This window comes from Ovis aries, chromosome 13 (genome assembly GCF_016772045.2).
Source record: "Ovis aries strain OAR_USU_Benz2616 breed Rambouillet chromosome 13, ARS-UI_Ramb_v3.0, whole genome shotgun sequence".
Lineage (NCBI taxonomy): Eukaryota > Metazoa > Chordata > Mammalia > Artiodactyla > Bovidae > Ovis > Ovis aries.
In genome coordinates, this window is record NC_056066.1 from 22,427,501 (window position 1) to 22,450,102 (window position 22,602).

Consider the following 22,602-nt stretch of genomic DNA (forward strand, 5'->3'; position numbering starts at 1 on the left):
TAATGGCACTTCTTGAATGACAGAAGTTTTTAATTTTCATGAAGTCCAATTTATCAATTTTTTCTTTTACGGTTAGTGACTTGAGTATTCTGTCTCGAAAAGCTTTGCCAGTCTTAATGTTAAGTAGGGGTCAAGGTTTATTTACTATTTCACAGTTGTTCCAGTACCATTTGTTGAAAAGACTATATTCTTTCCCATTTTTAACAGTCTTGATATCACTGTCAAAAATCAATTGTATGTGTATGTCTATTTCAGGACTCTTAATATTACATTGATCTGCTGCTGCTGCTAAGTCACTTCAGTTGTGTCCGACTCTGTGTGACCCCACAGACAGCAGCCCACGAGGCTCCCCCATCCCTGGGATTCTCCAGGCAAGAACACTGGAGTGGGTTGCCATTTTCTTCTCCAGTGCAGGAAAGTGAAAAGTGAAAGTGAAGTCGCTCAGTCGTGTCCAACTCTTAGCGACCCCATGGACTGCAGCCTACCAGGCTCCTCCGTCCATGGGATTTTCCAGGCAAGAGTACTGGAGTGGGGTGCCATTGCCTTCTCCACTGTATGACATATAATTTCCATTATACAGAAAAAGGAAATTATAGTGTTGTGCTATTATTTTTTAAAAGATGTAGCATATCACAGCATTTGGGTTTTTTTCTGGTTTTAAAACTATTTTAATTTACAAATAAATATTCCATCTAGTTCATTCTTTATCCCTACTTGTGAAGTAATGCTGTATAGTGGGCAAAAGGACCTAAATCAGGACCTGTGACCTTTGTGGTCTCTTTTTAGCTACACTTTTCTTATACTCTACAAAAGCATATCCTGTCTTATATCCCGTCTTACTCTTCCCGAAACAATGACACTATCATCACCTATAAGGTTAAGAAACTGAAAAAAAGAGATGTAATAATTTTCTCAAGGCCACCCAGAAAGTCAGTACAAGAAGCCAAAGATTCAAAGTTCTTAAAGAAAAAAAAAAGTATTTTGGATGAAATTATAAATGACTAAGACCCAACATTTAGTATCTTATTTACTAGATTATATAAAAGATATATGTGTGTGTGGCTCAATGGTAAAGAATCCACCTGACAAAGCAGGAGACTTGGGTTCTATCCCTGGTTCGGGAAGATCCCCTGGAGTAGGAAATGGCAACCCACTCCAGTATTCTTACCTGGAAAATCCCATGGAAAGAGAAGCCTAGCAGGCTACAGTCCAGTCAGTTCAGTTGCTCAGTCGTACCAACTCTTTGTGACCCCATGGACTGCAGCACAACAGGCCTCCCTGTCCATCACCAGCTCCTGGAGTTTACTCAAACTCATGTCCATTGAGTGGGTGATGCCATCCAACCATCTCATCCTCTGTTGTCCCCTTCTCCTCCTGCCCTCAATTTTTCCCAACATCAGGGTCTTTTCAAATGAGTCAGCTCTCCGCATCAGGTGACCAAAGTATTAGAGTTTCAGCTTCAACATCAGTCCTTCCAACAAACACCCAGGACTGATCTCCTTTAGGATGGGCTGGTTGGATCTCCTTGCAGTCCAAGGGACTCTCAAGAGTCTTCTCCAATACCACAGTTCAAAAGGATCAATTCTTTGGCACTCAGCTTTCTTTATAGTCCAACTCTCACATCCATACATATTTAAGACTAACATGATGTTAACAGAAAAATTTTAGAACATGTCAATGACTTTAAGACCTCATGAGAAGGCATTGCAAATTAGTTTTTTGTTTGTTTGTTTGTTCTGGAGCACATGTGTTAGTCTACCTGCTTGTCAGCCATGCTTTGAAATTCAAATTTTAAAATTATATTGATTAACAAATGACATAATACAAAATTATATCCTCTTGTTAGAATGATCCCTTTATAATTATTTAATGCCCTTCTCCATCTGTTATGATAGTCTTTGTTTAAAGTCTACTTTGTCTGATATAAGTGTAGTTACCCTAGCTTTCTTTTGGTTTGTATTTGCATAAAGTAACTTTGCCCATCCCTTTACTTTCAGTCTGTGTGTCCTTACATCTAAAATCAGTCCCATGTAGTCAGCATACTGATGGGTCATTTAAAGAATTATAGTTGACCCATGAACAACGTGGGTTTGGACAGCAAGGGTTCACTTACATACAGATTTTTTCCAGTAAGTGTGTACTACAGTACTACATAAAACATAGTTGGTTGAATCCACAGATGTGGAACTGGGGATATGGAGGGCTGACTGTAAAGTTCCATGCAGATTTTTCATCATGTGAAGGTTTGGTACCCTGAATCCCCATGTTGTTCAGGGGTCAACTGTAATACCAATCCTCTCAAACTCTCCAAAATACAGAGAATGCTTTCACACTCATTGATACCAAAACCAGACAAGGAAGCCACAAAAAGGGAAAATTACAGGCCAATATCCCTGATGAACACAGATGCATTTTAAAATCCTTAAGAAAGTATTAGCAAACTGAATTCATTAATACACTGAAAGTATCATATACCATGGTCAAGTGGAATTTATTCTAGGGATGCACCAATGGTTCAACATGTGCAAATCAATCAATGAGATGCACGCGTACTCCATCACTCAGCTGTGTCTCACTCTGTGACCCACTGGACTGCCTGTCAGGCTCGTCTGTCCATGGGATTTCCCAGGGAAGAATACTGGAGTGGCTTGCCATTTCCTTCTCCAGTGGATCTTCCAGACTCAGGAACTGAACTCATGTCTCTTGTGTCTCCTGCATTGTAGGTGGATTCTTTACCTGATGAGCCATCAGGGAAGTCCCCAAGTCAGTGTGATATATACCAACATTATCACAATGCTTTTTGTAGATGACATGATATAATATATAGAAAACTAACATAAAGACTCCACCAGAAGACTGTTAGCACTAACACATTCAGTGAAGCTTCACGAAACAAAACCACCTGAAACAAGCTGTTGTGTTTTATAAACTAATAATGAACTCTCAGGAAAAGGAATTAAGAAAATAATCCCATTTACAAAAAATAAAATACCTAGAAAAGAATTTAATGAAGGAGGTAAAAGATCTGTATATTGAAAGAAACTGAAGAAGACACAAATAAATGGAAAGATGATCTTTGTTCATGGACTGGAAAAATAAGTTAAAATGTAAATACTACCCAAAGCAATCTACAGATTCAGTGTGGTTCTTATCAAAATTCCAATGGTATTTTTCACAGAAACAGAAAAACAATCCTAAAATTTGAATGGAACCACAAAGAACCCCAAATAGCCAAAGCAATTCTGAGGAAGAAGTACAAAACTGGAGGCATCATGCTCCCTGATTTTAAATTATATTCCATACCTACAGTAATCAAAACAGTATGAGTTGAGACAATCTACTGAATGGGAGAAAATATTTGCAAATGATATGATTGATAAGAAATTAATATCCAGCTATATAAACAGCTCATAACACTCAACATCTAAAAAACAAACAACCCTATTTAAAAAATGAGCCAGAAGAACTGACTAGACATTTTCCCACAGAGGAAGTGCAGATGGCCAACAGGCATATGAAAAGATGATCAGTATCACTAACCATCAGGGAAAAGCAAATCAAAAATCACAATGAGATATCATTTAACATCTGTCAAAATGGCTACCATCAAAAAAGAACACAAATGAATAACACTGGTGAACGTGAAGAAAAGGGAGCCTTGTACACTGTTGGTGAGAATGCGAACTGCTGCAGTCACTGTGGAGAACAGTATGGGGGTTTTCAAAGACTAAAAATAGAGTTATCATATGACCCAGCAATTCCTCTTCTGGGCATACCCCTAAAAAACACCAAGCCACTAGTTCAAAAGATACATGCACCTCAGTGTTCACTAGCATAACATATGACCGCCAAGATGGAAACAGCCTAAGTGCCTATCAACAGACGAATGAGTAAAGAAAATGTGGTAAACACACACACATACCAGGAAATACTACTCTGCATAAAAAAGAATGAAATTCTGCCATTTGCAGCGACATGGACGGACTTGGAAGGATATTATGCTAAATGAACTAAGTCAGAGAAAGGCAAATACTGTATGACATCACTTATATGTGGTATCTAAAAAACACAAGAAATTAGTGAATAAAACAAAAAAGAAGCAGACTCACACAGTAGGGAGGGGAGCATCAATAAAGAGGCAGAGTCGTGGGAGACACAAACTATGGGGATAAGGGAGGCTTAAGGATGTATTGTACAACACAGGGAATATAGCTGGTATTTGGTGGTCACTGTAAATGGAAAAAACCTTTAAAAATTGCATTAAAATATGGAGCCCCTCCTCCAAACAATATGGTATTGGCATAAAATCAGATATATAGATCAACAGAAAAGAACAGATATCCCAGATATAAACCTATTCTATATAGTCAAATAATTGATGACAAAGGAGCCAAGAATATACAATGGGGAAAAAAACCACTCTCTTCAATAAATGGTGCTGAGAAAACTATACAGCCAAATGCAAAAGAAATGAAACTGGACCACTATCTTACACCATATATAAAACTTAAAACAGATTAAAAGACGTGAATGTAAGACTTGAAACTATACAACTCCTCAGTTCAGTTCAGTCCCTCAGTTGTGTCCGACTCTGCAACCCCATAAATTGCAGCACTCCAGGCCTCCCTGTCCATCAACAACTCCCGGAGTTCACTCAAACTCACATCCATCGAGTCTGTGATGCCATCCAGCCATCTCATCCTCGGTCGTCCCCTCTTCCTCCTGCCCCCAATCCCTCCCGCCCCCAATCCCTCCCAGCATCAGAGTCTTTTCCAATGAGTCAACTCTTCGCATGAGGTGGCCAAAGTACTGGAGTTTCAGCTTCAGCATCATTCCTTCCAAAGAAATCCCAGGGCTGATCTCCTTCAGAATGGACTGGTTGGATCTCCTTGCAGTCCAAAGGACTCTCAAGAGTCTTCTCCAACACAATTCAAAAGCATCAATTCTTCGGCGCTCAGCTTTCCTCACAGTCCAACTCTCACATCCATACATAACCACTGGAAAAACCATAGCCTTGACTAGATGGACCTTTGTTGGCAAAGTAACGTCTCTGCTTTTGAATATGCTATCTAGGTTGGTCATAACTTTTCTTCCAAGAAGTAAGCGTCTTTTAATTTCATGGCTGCAACCACCATCTGCAGTGATTTTGGAGCCCCCGAATATAAAGTCTGACACTGTTTCCACTGTTGCCCCATCTATTTCCCATAAAGTGATGGGACCAGATGCCATGATCTTCATTTTTTGAATGTTGAGCTTTAAGCCAACTTTTTCACTCTCCTCTTTCACTTTCATCAAGAGGCTTTTTAGTTCCTCTTCACTTTCTGCCATAAGGGTGGTGTCATCTGCATAGCTGAGGTTATTGATATTTCTCCCGCCAATCTTGATTCCAGCTTGTGCTTCTTCCAGCCCCACGTTTCTCATGATGTACTCTGCATAGAAGTTAAATAAGCAGGGTGACAATATACAGCCTTGACGTACTCCTTTTCCTATTTGGAACCAGTCTGTTGTTCCATGTCCAGTTCTAACTGTTGCTTCCTGACCTGCATACAGATTTCTCAAGAGGCAGGTCAGATGGTCTGGTATTCTCATCTCTTTCAGAATTTTCCACAGTTTATTGTGATCCACACAGTCAAAGGCTTTGGCATAGTCAATAAAGCAGAAATAGATGTTTTTCTGGAGTTCTCTTGCTTTTTCCATGATCCAGCGGATGTTGGCAATTTGATCTCTGGTTCCTCTGCCTTTTCTAAAACCAACTTAAACATCAGGAAGTTCATGGTTCACGGATTGCTAAAGCCTGGCTTGGAGAATTTTGAGCATTACTTTACCAGCGTGTGAGATGAGTGTAATTGCGTGTAGTTTGAGCATTCTTTGGCATTGCCTTTCTTTGGGACTGGAATGAAAACTGACCTTTGCCAGTCCTGTGGCCACTGCTGAGTTTTCCAAATGTGCTGGCATATTGAGTGCAGCACTTTCACGGCATCATCTTTCAGGATTTGAAACAGCTCCACTGGAATTCCATCACCTCCACTAGCATTGTTCGTAGTGATACTTTCTAAGCCCCACCTGACTTCACACTCCAGGATGTCTGGCTCTAGGTGAGTGATCACACCGTCGTGATTATCTTGGTCGTGAAAATCTTTTTTGTACAGTTCTTCTGTGTATTCTTGCCACCTCTTCTTAATATCTTCTGCTTCTATTAGGTCCATACCATTTCTGTCCTTTATCGAGCCCATCTTTGCATGAAATGTTCCCTTGGTATCTCTAATTTTCTTGAAGAGATCTCTAGTCTTTCCCATTCTGTTGTTTTCTTCTATTTCTTTCTAGAAGACAATATATGCAGTAAGCTCCTTGACATCACAAATTGATCCACTATTAAAAATCCACCAATTTTTCTCATTTCCTTTAGGATGAAATCCAAATTCCTATGGAAGGTATCTATAAGACTGGGTATCCGGCCCCTGCCTACCTCTCTACTTTTACTTCATCTTAGTCTCTGCCTCTACCTTAATGCTTCAGATATCTGAAAATACTAGCTGCACATCAAGAGTGTTTCATCTCTCTATGCCTTTTAAAATATTTTCCCTGTGCCTATTATTCATTACCTACCTATTAAATTACTCCTATATTAAGAATAAGTTTCCTTGGGACTTCCTTGGAGGTCCAGTCTTGTGGGAGCACACAAGACTCTGTGCTCCCAATGCAGGAGGTTTGGGTTTGATCCCTGGTCAGGGAACTAGATCCCACAGGCCGCAACTAGAGATTCCACACGCCACAACTACAAGATCCTGCATGCAGCAAGGATGATCCCATGTGCTACAACTAAGATCTGGAACAGTCAGAAAAACAAGTAGGTTTCCTCTGTGAAGCCTTTCTAACTCCCAAGATACTGAAGTACTCCTTCTGTTATACTCCCTCCATAACTGTATAGACTTTTTATAAAAATTAAGACAATCTCTTTAATAACTATTTCTTTGTATGAATTATAATTTCTTAAAGTTTAGGGACTAGGCCTTTCAGGTATATATTCTCTGTGCCAAGAGCACATTACAAAATCAGTGAATAATCACTGAAGGAGGATTCTGGAGAAAGTAGAAGAACCCAAAGGAAAAATAGATGGGAAGCATACCAGGCCCCTTTGGAGGCAGGGAATAAATTCTAGATGTATTATCAAATGTGGATAACTTCTCATGAGTGGACAGTGACCACAGTTACATATTTCTCCAGGATTAGTGATGCTTAAAAGGTAGATCTCTTGCTTAGTAAAGTTTAAATTCTGCCAAAGACATGGGATATTTTAATTTATAGATTCATAGCTGTTAGCATTAAATGTGACCTCAAGGACCAACTATTCTGTCTACAGGCAGAAAATTTTCTCTATTATCCTGTTTGAGGAAAAAAAAAACTGAAACCATACAAAACTGGAGAGGTTTTTAAAAAACCAGGACATATGATAAAAGGATGTATTGGTTAAGTAGTATGTAGTATGGGGAAAATTGGAAATCTGTAATATTCTTTCCATTTTGTTCGACTATAATGCATCCAGTATTTGTGAAAGGTCGTATTATTCAACAGAATGACACCTGGTTCTGGTTTAGTAACCGGAATCAAATATGTACACTGGAATCTAACTAGCTTTCTTAAAGGGTAACACTTTTAGTAGTTACATTCTCTTACAACAGCTGCATTCCAATGGTTTATCTGCATGCTGTAATATTTAATAAGATTCTAGAATTATAGGATATCACAGAGAAAACCTAGCTCAACACGCTCATTTCAAGATGGAAGAGACTGAAACCTAAGAAAGCTGACACAGCCTCTTCAGGCTCACTGGGCAATCAGTTTTGGAGTGAGAATAAGACTTCGGGTTTCCCAATTTTAGCCCAATAATCCATTTTCAGTTTTTTAAATTATTAAAGTGTTGTCACTGACAATGGGTATATATATTGTATAATGAAATGTCATAAAAACTTCAATATATTATGCCAAACTGTTGAAAGTGAGATACCTTTTAAATGTTTCTACAAAATTAAAGCAGGATCACAATTTTAGACAGCATCAGTCATGACAATACTTGCAAATTCTATAGATCAGTATAAATACTGTAATTTCCTTTCCAGTTTTGTTATGTCATCTGATAGCCAAGTCCTAGTGTGAAAGGAAAATAAGAATAGAGTCAGCATGGCTCAGAGAGCTCACTTAAATGGAGCTGGGAGGCCATTAAGAAAGAATGACTTTCACAAGCCTCGGCTGGATGGAAACTGACCTTGGGACCTGATGAAATCATCCCGAACACCTGTCAGAAACTCAAGTTACTTATAGGACTCCTACCCTTAAAAAACTTGTGACAGTCTACTTAACAGACCCCTAAAGCAACTTGTGATCCCTTACAGACAAATATTGTCTTATTCATGTCAATTATAATTCTCACCAGGCAACTTTTAGCAACCTCTGTTTTTTGTTTTAGTAAGCCCCTGACTCTTTCTCTTCCTCAGAACACTCTTCCAGGGTTACCTGAATCTGTTTTTCCTGAATTGTGATCCTTAAGACCCCCAAATAAACACTTTCTTATTTGCAGCCTCCTGCATTATTTTTTGGGTTGACATTAGACACATTCTTGGTACTCAGAAAGCAGTTGTTCAATTGACAGAAAGAATACCATATGTTAGTCTCAAGTATTAACCACCACCAAGGGAAGACTTACGTAATTTACAGAAAATGGATAAAAACAAGAATACAGCTAGGAAAATTATAATACTAGGAGAATGGTTTATAAAATCATAATAATTTTTAAAAAATGTTAGTTAAGTCTTCTCTAATCACATCAAATTCAAGGAGACTTGAACGAACATCTTAGAAAACCACAAGTCTATTAGAAACATTTTAGGTAAAAATAAAAACATAGATGAAGTGTACACTGAAGCTGTGCTTCTTTGTAAAGGCTTTAAATTTTCATGTTTTATCCAGATTTCCTTATGACAAGTGGCACACCTGTAACATGGTTCCCAGGATAAGGAAGAGGATGCAAAAAGTCTAAATCTACTTTGAGCTAATTTTTATATTTCAAATTCTAAAAGCTGATGCTGTTAAAGTGCTGTAATTTGCCAGTAAATCTGGAAAACCTAGCAATGGCCATACAACTGGAAAAGGTCAGTTTTCATTCCAATCCCAAAGAAGAGCAATGCCAAAGAATGTTCAAACTACTGCACAATTGCGCTCATTTCACATGCTAGCAAGGTAATTCTTAAAATCCTTCAAGCTAGGCTTTAACAGTACATGAACCAAGAACTTCCAGATGTACAAGCTAGATTTAAAAAAGGCTGAGGAACCAGAGATCAAAGTGCCAACATCCATTGGATCATAGAAAAAGCAAGATAATTCTAGAGAAACATCTGCTTCATTGACTACACTAATATCTTTGACTGTGTGGATCTCAACAAACTGTGGAAAATTCTTAAAGAGATGAGAATACCAGACCATCTTACCTGCCTCCTGAGAAATCTGTATGCTAGTCAAGAAGCAACAGTTAGAACCAGACATGGAACAATGGACTGGTTCAGAATTGGGGAAGGAGTATATCAAGGCTGTATACTGTCACTTTGCTTTTTTAATGCAGAGTACATCATGCGAAATGCCAGCTGGATGAAGCACAAGTTATAATCAAGATTGCAGGGAGTTAATATCAATAACCTCAGATATGCAGATGAAACCACACTTAAGGCAGAAAGCTAAGAGCAACTAAAGAGCCTCTTGATGAGGGTGAAAGAGGAGAGCGAAAAAGCTGGGTTAAAACTCAACATTCAAAAAACTAAGATCCGGAGAAGGAAATGGCAACCCACTCCGGTATCCTTGCTTGGGAAATCCCATGGGGAGTCTAGTGTGCAACAGTCCATGGAGTACAACAGGGCTGGACATGGCTTAGTGGCTAAACAACAAATGGCAGTTCTAGCCAATGTATGAGAGCAAAAATTTGTAAGGAATTGTGGGTTGGGGCTGAAACCAAAATCCTACTGTTTATAGATGTGAATGTCTATTTAGAAAAACCAAAATAAACTGCAAGCAAATATTTAAACTAAAAAAAAAAAAAAAAAAAAAAAAACTAAGATCATGGCATTGGGTCCCATCACTTTTGGCAAATAGATAGGAAAAAAGAGGAAACTGACAGATTTGATTTTCTTGGGCTCCAAAATCACAGAGGATGGTGACTGCAGCCACAACATTAAAAGACATTTGTTCCTTGGAAGAAAAGCTATGACAAACCTAGACAGCATATTAAAAAGCAGAGACACCATTCTGCCGATAAAAGTCCGTATGTACCTTTAACCGATCAAAACCATAGTCAAAGCTGTGATTTTTCCAGCAGACATGTAACGATGAGGGAGTTGGACCAAAGAGAAGGCTGAGTTCTGAAGAACTGATGCTTTCAAACTGTGATGTTGGAGAAGACTCTTGATAGTACCTTGGATAGAAAGGAGATCAAACCAGTCAACCCTAAAGGATATCAATCCTCAGTATTCATTGCAAGGACTAATGCTGAAGCTGAAGCTCCAGTACTTTGGTCACCTGATGGGAAGAGCCAATTCACTGGAAAAGACCCTGATGCTGGGAAAGATCGAGGGCAGAAGGGGGTGAAAGAGGGTAAGATGGTTGAATGGCATCACTGACTCAATGGACATGAGTCTGAACAAACTCTGGGAGATAGTGAAGAACAAGGAAGTCTGGTGTGCAGCTCATGGGGACGTGGAGAGTCACACACAACTTGATGACTGAACAACAACTGTATTAAATTCACATTCTCCTCAAAAGCAATGGAGATTTCCCATTTTTCTTCCACATACTTGCCAACATTTAAATTTTAACTGAACAAAATGTTTGTTTGTACCTTGTTAGTTTGTCAGTACCTAAAACAACACGCATTTATCTAGCATATTCATCTGTGGGACATTCAGAGATGGCTGATCTAAGCTGGGTTACCTCAGCTGATCTGCCCATATTCCATGTTTCTAGTAGGTACTGTAACACTCACTTACCAGACCAGAAACTTTTAAAGCAGAACTCAGGTATTAGAAAACAACTTTCTAAAACTCGATATCTAACATTTTTTATGTAACTTCTGTACCTATATGCATATCCAACACTGTTCACTAATTTTCATAATATATATTTAGTTTTGAAATTAAGATTTGTTAGCCTCATATAAAAGAAATTTGGGAGTTTTTCCTCTACAAATATTATAATATTAATATAAAAGATGATCTGGTCCTTGAAGGTGTGGTATTTGTGTATTTTGTCATGCAGATTTGGATTATGTAGATAGATGCATAAAGACTATTGGGTCAGAATTCTTATTATTTCTACCCCTTTACTTACAATCTTTCAGTAACATTGTGTTTTAGAGGTCTCGCTTATAAATAACAGGGGGCTATATTCTGTATTAGTTTTTCACAACTACTTTCATGTACTGTAATTACCGAAATATCTGGATTTATTCTTTAATGTATGCTTTTGTTTACCATGTATTTTCTTTCATTCCTTCTCTTCTCCTGTATTCTATTGATTAAGTTTTCTTACTGTGTTTTCTTCCACCTATTGGTTTAAAAGTTGTACATACTAGTTTTACTAAAGAATACCCTTATATTTAATTTTTAAATTTTTATTTTTACTTTATTTTACTGTACAATACTGTATTGGTTTTGCCATACATTGACATGAATCCACCACGGGTGTACATGTGTTCCCAAACATGAACCCCCTCCACCTCCCTCCCCATAACATCTCTCTGGGTCATCCCTGTGCACCAGCCCCAAGCATGCTGTATCCTGCACTGGACATAGACTGGCGATTCGATTCTTACATGATAGTATACATGTTTCAATGCCATTCTCCCAAATCATCCCACCCTCTCCCTCTCCCACAGAGTCCAAAAGTCCATTATACACATCTGTGTCTTTTTTGCTGTCTTGCATACAGGGTCGTCACTGCCATCTTTCTAAATTCCATATATATGTGTTAGTATACTGTATTGGTGTTTTTCGTTCTGGCTTACTTCACTCTGTATAATCGGCTCCAGTTTCATCCATCTCATCAGAACTGATTCAAATGAATTCTTTTTAATGGCTGAGTAATACTCCATTGTGTATATGTACCACAGCTTTATCCATTCATCTGCTGATGGACATCTAGGTTGCTTCCATGTCCTGGCTATTATAAACAGTGCTGCGATGAACATTGGGGTACATGTGTCTCTTTCAATTCTGGTTTCCTCGGTGTGTATGCCCAGTAGTGGGATTGCTGGGTCATAAGGCAGTTCTATTTGCAATTTTTTAAGGAATCTCCACACTGTTCTCCATAGTGGCTGTACTAGTTTGCATTCCCACCAACAGTGTAGGAGGGTTCCCTTTTCTCCACACTATCTCCAGCATTTATTGCTTGCAGATTTTTGGATCGCAGACATTCTGACTGGTGTGAAGTGGTACCTCACAGTAGTTCTGATTTGCATTTCTCTAATAATGAGTGATGTTGAGCATCTTTTCATGTGTTTGTTAGCCATCCGTATGTCTTCTTTGGAGAAATGTCTATTTAGTTCTTTGGCCCATTTTTTGATTGGGTCGTTTATTTTTCTGGAATTGAGCTGCAGGAGTTGCTTGTATATTTTTGAGATTAGTTGTTTGTCAGTTGCTTCATTTGCTATTATTTTCTCCCATTCAGAAGGCTGTCTTTTCACCTTGCTTATATTTTCACCTTGCAGAAGCTTTTAATTTTAATTAGATCCCATTTGTTTATTTTTGCTTAAGAATACCCTTATATTTAAAAAGTGATCACCAACAAAGTCGAAAGTTAATCGGTATCTCTACCCTCCTCCCACGCATACAAGGATGCTAAAATGTCTCGATTTCCTTCTCCTGAGTAGTGCTGTCACGTTGTTTTCAATCCCCTCCAAATCTGTCATCATCATTACAATAATTTATTTTACAGTTAGTGCTTAAGATTTACCAACATGTTTGAGTTAGAACGTTTTCCTGCTGCCCTCTCCATTCTGTAGTCAACTTTCTTCTTGCCAAGGTATATCCTTTATTTGCCTTCAATGTAAGGGTCTATGAATGGGAAACTAATGTCTTAATTTTCCTGAAAATATCTATTTTATTCTCAACTAATACTTTAACAAGGTATAGAATGCTAAGTTGACAATTATTTTCTCTAAGCAATTAGAAATAGAAATATTTTTCTATTTCTGACATCTTTTGTTGCAGATGAGAAGGCAATTATAACTGGTGTTTTTCTTAGTTTTTGCTCTGTAATTAGTTTTACATTTTCTATTTGCTTTAATCTTGAACAGCTTCTCCATGGCTTGTGTAAGCATGAATTTTTATTTATCCTGTTCAGGATACTGTGTACTTCTTATACTGTGTACTTATCTTTCTTGTCAGTTCTGGAAAATCTTAACCATTATTTTATTATTTTATATTGCATTCCCCATTCACTCCTCCTAAAACTGTCATTAGATAGAATGGTAAAGTACAGCATATATCTATCTTCCATGTCTCCTAACCATTCTTATATTTTCCTTCCTGATCTCTTGATTTTGTATTCTGGGTGGTTTGACCAGATCATCTAGTTCACTAATTCTCATTTCAGCAGTTTAATCCAACCATTAAAAAGAAAATCAGTGAACATTTCATTTATACTTTTTTCCCTCTTATCCTGCATGTTCTTCATTAAGGTTTTATCCCTTCTTTTATCTTTTTATTTATTTTAAAATGATTAGTTTTATGGTATCTTTCAGATTAGGTTTCTGACCTTCTGTTCTCAGAATGACAGTTTTCTTTGCAGTATCTCCTGACTTTCCTCACAGTTCATAAGGATATTGTGAGCACATCTTCACTGAAGTTTTTGATTATTTTAAAAACAGTTCCTTAACAGGAGCTCCCAAAGCCCTAAGTTTTGTGGTAGAGAACAGTTTTTGCATTGGCTTCTGTCAGGGGCCTAAGGGTTTTACTATCTCTCGACCATTGAATTTTTCTCCTTCTTCTTTCACAAAATGGTAGCCTTTTGAGACTAGGCTTTATGCAGGAGGCTCAATTCCAGCTGCCTGCAGTCCCAAAGACAAAATTTTGATTCAAGTAGGTATTTAAAACCCCAGGCACCAAGCCTTAGATTCTGTGGTGTCATTTCCTGCTTATGACTATGGTTTTGAGCTGTTACTGGCATTAAAACAAAACTGAATTTCCCTTTTATTCTTTTAACCAAGGCTATGATTGTTTTTTTTTTTGTTGTTTTTTTGATACTACTAAATCTTGTAGTGGAGGGCAGGGCTCATTCAGATCAGCTCAGTCTTTTGTGGTGCGAGAAACCTCCCAAGGGGGCCTTATTAAGGGCTAATCTACATTTACTCTTAAGTCTAGTAACCTAATGTTCACTTTATCCGTATCTATATAAATGTGTAGATACCACAGTCAGTCTGTGATTTCTGAGTGCTATGAAGGGATCCAGAATTCACTATAAGATATAACAACTAAAGAGTGACTTCAAGTAGAACAGCCAATTAAAGAAACAAAGAAAAGTAAAAATATAAGAGAAAAAGAATATAAAATAGTATGTATAACTACTCATGTTCTAGGGCTTCTCTGATAGCTCAGTTGATAAAGAATCCACCTGCAGTGCAAGAGACCCTGGTCAGCAAGATCCTCTGGAGAAGGGATAGGCTATCCACTCCAGTATTCTTGGGCTTCCCTAGTGGCTTAGATGGTAAAGAATCCGCCTGCAATGTGGGAGACCTGAGTTCAATCCCTGGGTTGGGAAGATGCCCTGAAGAAGGGAAAGGCTATCCATGCCAGTGTTCTGGCCTGGAGAATTCCCCATAGACTATAGTCCATGGGGTCACAGAGAGCCGGACACGACTGAGCGAATCTCACTCACGTTCTATGTTTCGTAAACGCTGATGTTCTGCCACATTTGTTTCACCCTCGAGAACATTCCCCTCTCTCACTTACTATTTTATCTACCATAATCCTCTGGTTCTTCGTACTCTGGGAATATGCCTTCGGAGGTATTGGTTTTCCCTATGTCCCCGAGATGTTTTTCCTCCTCCTGCTTTCCTGGATTTAGGTCTCTAGTGTACATCAAGGGCTCTAATAGTTATCTCTGTAATTTTCATCTCTTAAATTGTACATGATCGTTGAATGTTTCCTTCCACCGGCATCATAAACTTGGCATGTCTTAAACTGATTATATATCTTTCTCCCAAACTATCATTTCCTAAACTATCATGTTTTTTTTTTATCTCTGTTAATGGTATCCACCTCTTTAAACCATCCACTATCATTTTTAGTCTCCCAGCCCCACCTTTGCTGTGTAGCCAATCAGTGAAAAATCCTGAAGATTCAAGAAGATTCACACGATCTCTGGTCTGGTCTCTGCTTTCCCTACTAGTTACTATATTCAGGGCTTCATCATCTCTTACTTAGCCTATGGCAATAACTTCCTAATTAGTTCTTCTCCTCCCTTTGACCTTTTACATTATTACAGTCAAACATTTCTATGATACAAACTTAAAAATAACTCTGCACTTCTTAGAAAATATGACTTAAAAATGTTTTAATCTTACATTCAGGAACTATGACTTGGCTGCAACCCACTTTTATAAATTATTGCCTTTACCGTTTCAAGCATCCTTTGTTCCAGTTAACTGCATTAACTCACTGTGCCTGGTAATGTGCTCTTAACAGTCTTGTCTCAAGAGTGCTTTTATCAAGCAAGTTTCTTTCTGGAATGTTTCTCCCCACCCCACCCAAATCCTTCAGAAGGCTTTTGTTTTTGTTCCTAGTGGAAGTAATCTTGTCATTTGAACTGTAAAAGTTCTCTGTCACAAAGCTGTTATAGTAAACTTCAAAACATTTTTATTTAGGTTTCTGTCTTATGTGTTTTCAACTAGGTAATATAGTGGTAGTGGCTAAGAGCACAGATTCCCAAGTTAGCAAACTACATTTGAATCATGGTTTTGTCACTTACTAGCTATTAATAACTAATTTGGGAAAAGCTCTCTATCTCTATCTCTCTATCTCAGTTTTCTCTTCTGTAAAATGAGGAAAATAGTAGTGTAAACTATATGGGGTTGCTCTGAGATTAAATGAGTTGTACATAAAGTGCCTAGAGCAGTATCAGACACATAGAGCCACTTAATAAATGTTAGCTAATATTAAGGATGAAATTGGGTATGTCTTATTAAAATTTATCATTGTGTCACCCAGTGACACTGTTTCTTACATAGCAGTAAGTTTTTAACTGAAAAAATTATAGTGAAACACTAGTTAATTCAACGCATTATATAGTCAAGTATAAGATTAAGTGGTATAGAAATAGTGCTGTAAGAATTCAGATAAGGGAAGTAATATGAATACGAAAATACTTTAGGAAAGACTGACTCTCCAATGAAATTGTATTTTAAAAGATCTAATTGGAGAGAAGCAAACAGGATGAACTGATAGGATAATAGTCAAGAAATTATTAGCAGTCATGAGATAATGAGGTCCTGGACTAGGATAGTTAGCACTGAGGGATTTCAAAGGGAAGAGAAACAGAAAGAAAAAAAGCCAGAAAAAATGGGTTTATAAAAACAGGAAGAAGTAAAAAAAACAAAACCAAAACCAAAACCACAACACAAACTCAGGTGTATTTCTATACACTAATAATCAACAATATGAAAAGGAAATTATGAAATAAATCCTTTTACAAAAGCATCAAAAAGGATAAAATACTTAGGAATTAACCAATGAAGTGAAAGAAAATTTTTATACAATAAAAACTACAAAACACTGTTGAAAGAAATTAAAGGCATATAAATGGAAAAACATCCCATGTTCATGAACTAAAACACTTAATGTTGTTAGACATGAATTTTACCCAAAGAAATCTACAGATTCAAAGCAATCTCCATCAAAATACCCATGATATTTTATGCAATTGGGAAAATCCATCCTATAATTCACATGGAATCTCAAGTGAACCCAAAAGCCAAAACAACTGAAAAAGAAGAAAGCTGGAGGAGTCACAGTGCCTGATTTCAAAACTTACTACAAAGTTACAGTAATCAAGAGAGTGGCACTAGCATAAAGACAGATGTATAGACCCATGGAACAGACCAGAGAGCCCCTAGATGAAACCTGACATACATGGTCAAATGATTTTTGACAGGTTACCAGGACTATTTAATAGGAAAAGGAAGTCTTTTCAACAAATTATTCTGAGATCGTATTCTATATAATATGCAAAAAAAAAAAAAAAAAAAGAAATTGGACTAACTTGAACAGTATACAAAAATATTAATGCAAATGGATCAACAATTTAAGAACTAGAAACAAAAAATTTATGGAGGAAAGCAAAAGAGCAAATTCATGACTTTGAATTTGACAGTGGATTCATAGCTATAGTACCAAAAGCCACAAATGAAAAACTAGATAAACTGGACTTTATCAAAACTTTAAAAGTTTGTTCATGAAAGGACGTCTTTAAGAAAGTGAAAAGAAAACCTCAGAATGGGAGAAAATATTTGTGAATCATAAACATATCTGATAAGCAAATCATGTATCCAATATAAAAAACATAATGAATTTAACAACAAAAAGACAACCGAACTCAGAAAAGGGGCATTTCTCTAAAGAAGATACACACAGCTAACAAGCACATGACAAGATGCTCAACAATATTAGGGGGGTGCAAGTCAAACCCCCAATGAGACACCATTGCATACCACAGGATGGTTTAACGGAAAATAACAAGTGTTGATGAGGATATGTGAAAACAAAAATCCTATACACTGCTGGTGAGAATGTAAAACAGTTCAACAGCTATGGAAAGCAGATTATGGGTTCCTCAAAAGCTAAGCACAGAATTACAATATACTCCACTGATTTCACCTGGGCACGCACTCAAAGGATTTGAAAACAAGTACTCTAACAAACAGGCTTCCCTGATAGCTCAGTTGGTAAAGAATCTGCCTGCAGTGGAGGAGACCCTGGTTTGATTCCTGGGTCAGGAAAAGCCTCTGGAGAAGGGATGGGCTACCCACTCCAGTATTCTTGGGCTTCCCTGTGGCTCAGCTGGTAAAGAATCCATCTGCAATGCAGGAGACATGGGTTCGACCCCTGGGATGGGAAGAGCCCCTGCAGAAGGGAAAAGCTACCCATTCCAGTATTCTTGCCTGGAGAATTCCATGGACTGTATAGTTCATGGGGTCACAAAGAGTCGGATACGACTGAGCGGCTTTCACTTTTCACTTTCACTCTAACAAACACATGTACACACATGTTCATTATAGCACTGCTAACAGCATCCAAAACACAGAATCAGCCCAGAAGTCCATCAGCTGAAGAACAGATAAACTGTGGTATACCCATAAGATGGAATTATTCAGCCATAAAAAGGACAGGTACATGCTACAATGTGGATGAACATTAAAACGTATGAAGTCAAAGAAGCCAGAAACAAAGTTCACATACTGTATGATTCCAACAAGATTCCAACAAGATTTTTACAAGAAATATTCAAAATAGGTAAATCTATAGAGACAAAATGAAGATTACTGGTTGATAGGCTGATGGGGTAAGGGTAGGGAATTGGGGGGGGGGTGCATGTTTAATGGGTAGTTTCCTTTCAGACGATGAAGTGTTTTGTGCTAGACAAAGGTGGTAACTGTACAACACTGGGAATGAATGCTACTGAACAGTTCACTTTTAAAAGGTTAATTTTATATTATGTGAATTTCTCAATTAAAAAACCTACATTGATACATCACTGCCGCTGCTGCTGCTAAGTTGCTTCAGTCGTGTTTGACTCTGTGCAAACCCATAGATGGCAGCCCACCAGGCTCTGCGTCCCTGGGATTCTCCAGGCAAGAACACTGGAGTGGGTTGCTATTTCCTTTTCCAATGCATGAAAGTGAAAAGTGAAAGTGAAGTCACTCAGTCATGCCCGACTCTTAGCGACCCCATGGACTGCAGCCTACCAGGCTCCTCTGTCCATGGGATTTTCCAGGCAACAGTATTGGAGTGGGTTGCCACTGCCTTCTCCGATACATCCATTAGAAAAGCTAAAATGAAAAAAGTGTGGGCAGGTATGTGGAGCAATAGGAACTCTCGTAAACTGCTGTGTTACATTGGTTATAGTTACTTAGGAAACTGGCAATAATCTAACAGAGCTGAATCATATGCACACCATAGCACAATGCCTAGTAGATGCTCAATAAATGTTTACTGATTAAACTAATGAAGTTCCCATTATTTTATTAGGCACTGTACTAAGACCCTGGGGCATAAAAGTGAAAAGAAATGGTTCTCTCCTAATAAACAGATATTTACATAATTAAAATACAATATACAGATAACTCTCTATCTATGGATTCTGCATCTCCAGATTAACCAACTCTGGATTGAAAATAATCAGAAAAAAAAAATTCTGGAAAGTTCCAAGAAGGCAAAAGTTGCATATGCTACATCCTAGCAACTGTTTACACAGCACTTACATTGTATTAGTAATCTAGAGATTAAAGTATATGGGAGGATGTGCATAGGTTACATGCAAATTCTATCCCATTTTATATAGGGGATTTAAGCATCTGTGGATTTTGGTCTCCTGGGGTTGGGAGTGGTATCCTGGAATCAATCTACTATGAATACTCAGGGATGACTATATTTATAAGGGGAGGATGGTGTATGTTTTTTAGAATCAGATAGATAATTTGAGTCTTGGTGCCAATATTTATTGGGCTTCCCTGGTGGCTCAGACGGTAAAGAACCTGCCTGCAATGTGGGAGACCTGGGTTCGCTTCCTGGGTTGGGAAGATGCCCTGGAGAAGGGAACAGCTACCCACTCCAGTATCCTGGCCTGGAGAATCCCATGGACAGAGGAGCCTGGGGGGCTGCAGCACACCAGTCTCCCCTGTCCCTCATTATCTCCCAGAGTTTGCTCAGATTCATGTCCATTAAGTTGGTGACACTATCTAACCATCTCATCCTCTGCTGCCCCATTCCCCTTTTGCCTTCAATCCTTCCCAGCATCAGGGTCTTTTCCAATGAGTCAGTTCTTCTCATCAGGTGGCCAAAGTATTAGAGCTTCAGTATCAGCATCAGTCCTTTCAAAGAATGTTCTGGGTTATTCAGAATCATAGTCAGCTATGATTATAGGTAAATCTGAACTTTCTGTGTCATTTCTGGAATGGCTTTCTACTCTCAGTCCACAGTTTCAGACTATTACTGCTAGTCATCTTTTAAAAACACAGCACATCAAACCTCACTACTTCCAGCTCAAAATCCAAATATTCTCTACTACATAAAATACAAAATGTAAACTTAAACTTCTGTATTTTGTTACGTCTTTCCAGCCTTATCTCACAGCATATTCCCACTGTGTTCTGGAAGCTAGACACAATGGCCTACCATCTTACCTTGAACATGTTCTGAAATGTCTTACCCCTATGTCTTTGCTCAACATGTCTTTCTTCTAAGAATTCACTTTCCTCTCTCCTTGAATATCTCCTGAGTCATGAGAAAGTGATTTTCACAGTATATTTGATAAAGGGTCTTCTACATGTAACTTAGCTTAACATACAGATTAAGCCTGGGAGAGAATAAACTGATCACATTTGTGGGAGTAGTCTGCTCCACACGACAGATGACTAAATTAGCAATCGGGAACACACTTTGGCCCTGTGGGCACTTTATTTAGATAGAGCAAGTTATTATTTTCTCAATACTAACAGTATTGTTGTAACAGGCTATCTCTTCTTAAAAGAACAACACTGGAAAACTGCTTTTCTGGTCCAGAAACTTGAATCTAATCCAGTATCAAAAGAAACTGGCCCTATCCCTGTGATTCCTGCAAATATAGTGAGATACTTCCAGGAAATTTAAAATCATAGAAGTAAGATAATCTATTCCAAGATAAACACACAAAGGGTAAAAACATGTAATGGGTATTGAGTGATGGAGTGAAGTAAATTAGTGGGATCAGTTTAATCCAACAAATGAATTCAATTCAATTAACATTTACCCTATAGACAGACACTTCAGGGGATATAAAGTTAAAAGCTCAACCATCAGGTGGTTTACAGTGACACAGTGGAATAATATAAGTGACCAGGTAATTATAAGAATTATAAGACCAGGTAATTATCTCATCTTGGTCCTGAAATACTTGTATTATTAATAAGACTAGAGGCAAGGGAAATGTACAAAGCACGAAAACTAAATCCTAGACTATGGAATGCTAAAAAACTCTTTCATTATTAAAGGAAGATCAGAAACAAATCTGGAGTTTTAAAAACTCTCCCTCCACAGGTATACCTAGTTGTGTTTAAATATTATAAAAGATTGACTTTTAGAAAGCATTTACTGTATTATGATTCATCTTTTCTATGGTCTCCTTTCTGCAGAAAAAGTCTAATTTATTTAAGTATGTTTTCTATAACATCATAATACTACTAAGACGAAAGTGGTTTATTTAGAGATACAGGGAAAAAACCCAGGAAATAGTGTTCATTCAGCTAATCAGTAATCTGATGTTGGACTAAAACAAGTAGCATATTAGTTGGCAGCAAGAGGAAAGGATTCTCGGATTTCAAAGCAACATTGACGTGGTAAGATTCAAGCAGAAGGGAGCAGGTGGTGTGGTAGAAGTCATTAATTATAAGGTACTCAGGCTTAACAAAAGATTGTGAACAATTTCTATTATAGAGAGTTTCTTAAAAAGTCATTTCATAAATAAGTTAAAGTCAAACAGCCATCACAAAAGAAATGAGTGCTCAAACAAAAGTTTCTCTAAGAAATAGTCTTTGAAAGACACTATGAAACTAGAGTGTTAGAGTATTACTAGAATAAAACATGCTGATAAGCACCCACCTTAACCATAAAACCATGAATTCTAATTGAGATTAATTTTACTGAAGGGTTATGATGGGTCTGCCACCTTTATGTATTTGTTTCATGTAATTCTCATAGTGTTCTTTGTTCTATACTCATGTATGTACTTGAATATATGCATGAATGTGATATACACAAACTGATATGTAAGTCTTGGGTACATATTTCAGTCTACAACAAAAGTAGCTTCTTATTTTGTGCCTTCATTTTATCTTAGTCTGTAAGATGGAAGATTGTGATATTCATTCTCTCTTCCCACTCAGAGAAAACTTCCATAACAGGATGAGTTACTAAAAATTTAATACAGCAGGATACAAAAATCTGCTATACTTTTTTTTTTTTTTTACTTCTTAAATAAATGCGTCTTAGTTCAGAACTATTCAGTGCTTACTGAAGCCGTCAGGCTCCATTTGTGTGAAAAGAGTATGGAAAAGAAAATCTGAGTGTGAATGAGGGAGCTGAAGAAAAGAATAAGATAATTTGGGGGGGTATCTAACATCGGGAAAGGTGGATAGGTACGTCGGTTCTCTGACATTCTGTGCAGCACCCTGGGGTAACAGGATTTGGAAGGGAGTGACGATATATTTGTATGGAGGCAAGCGATATATTTGTGTGGAGGCAAGCGTGAGAGAGGGAGCGAGGCCCCTGCTTAGCCTGAGAGAGGGGGAGCGGAGTCTGTGAGGCGAGCAGCTGC

General features: G+C 37.8%; 1 protein-coding gene across 3 annotated transcripts in view; it reads right to left on the reverse strand.

The window, feature by feature from the left end:
• Nucleotides 1–22,602, reverse strand: part of DNAJC1 (DnaJ heat shock protein family (Hsp40) member C1) — a 191,610-nt gene that overhangs the window by 55,232 nt on the left and 113,776 nt on the right. The window contains exon 9 of one of the 3 annotated variants that reach the window (XM_060397324.1): nucleotides 3,059–6,320. The exons of the other annotated variants lie outside the window; for them this stretch is intronic. Within the exon in view, the coding sequence (XP_060253307.1) occupies nucleotides 5,817–6,320 (504 nt within the window). The 3' untranslated portion in view covers nucleotides 3,059–5,816. Of the gene's footprint in view, nucleotides 1–3,058; nucleotides 6,321–22,602 lie in introns of those variants that run through there. 3 annotated transcript variants of the gene reach the window in all.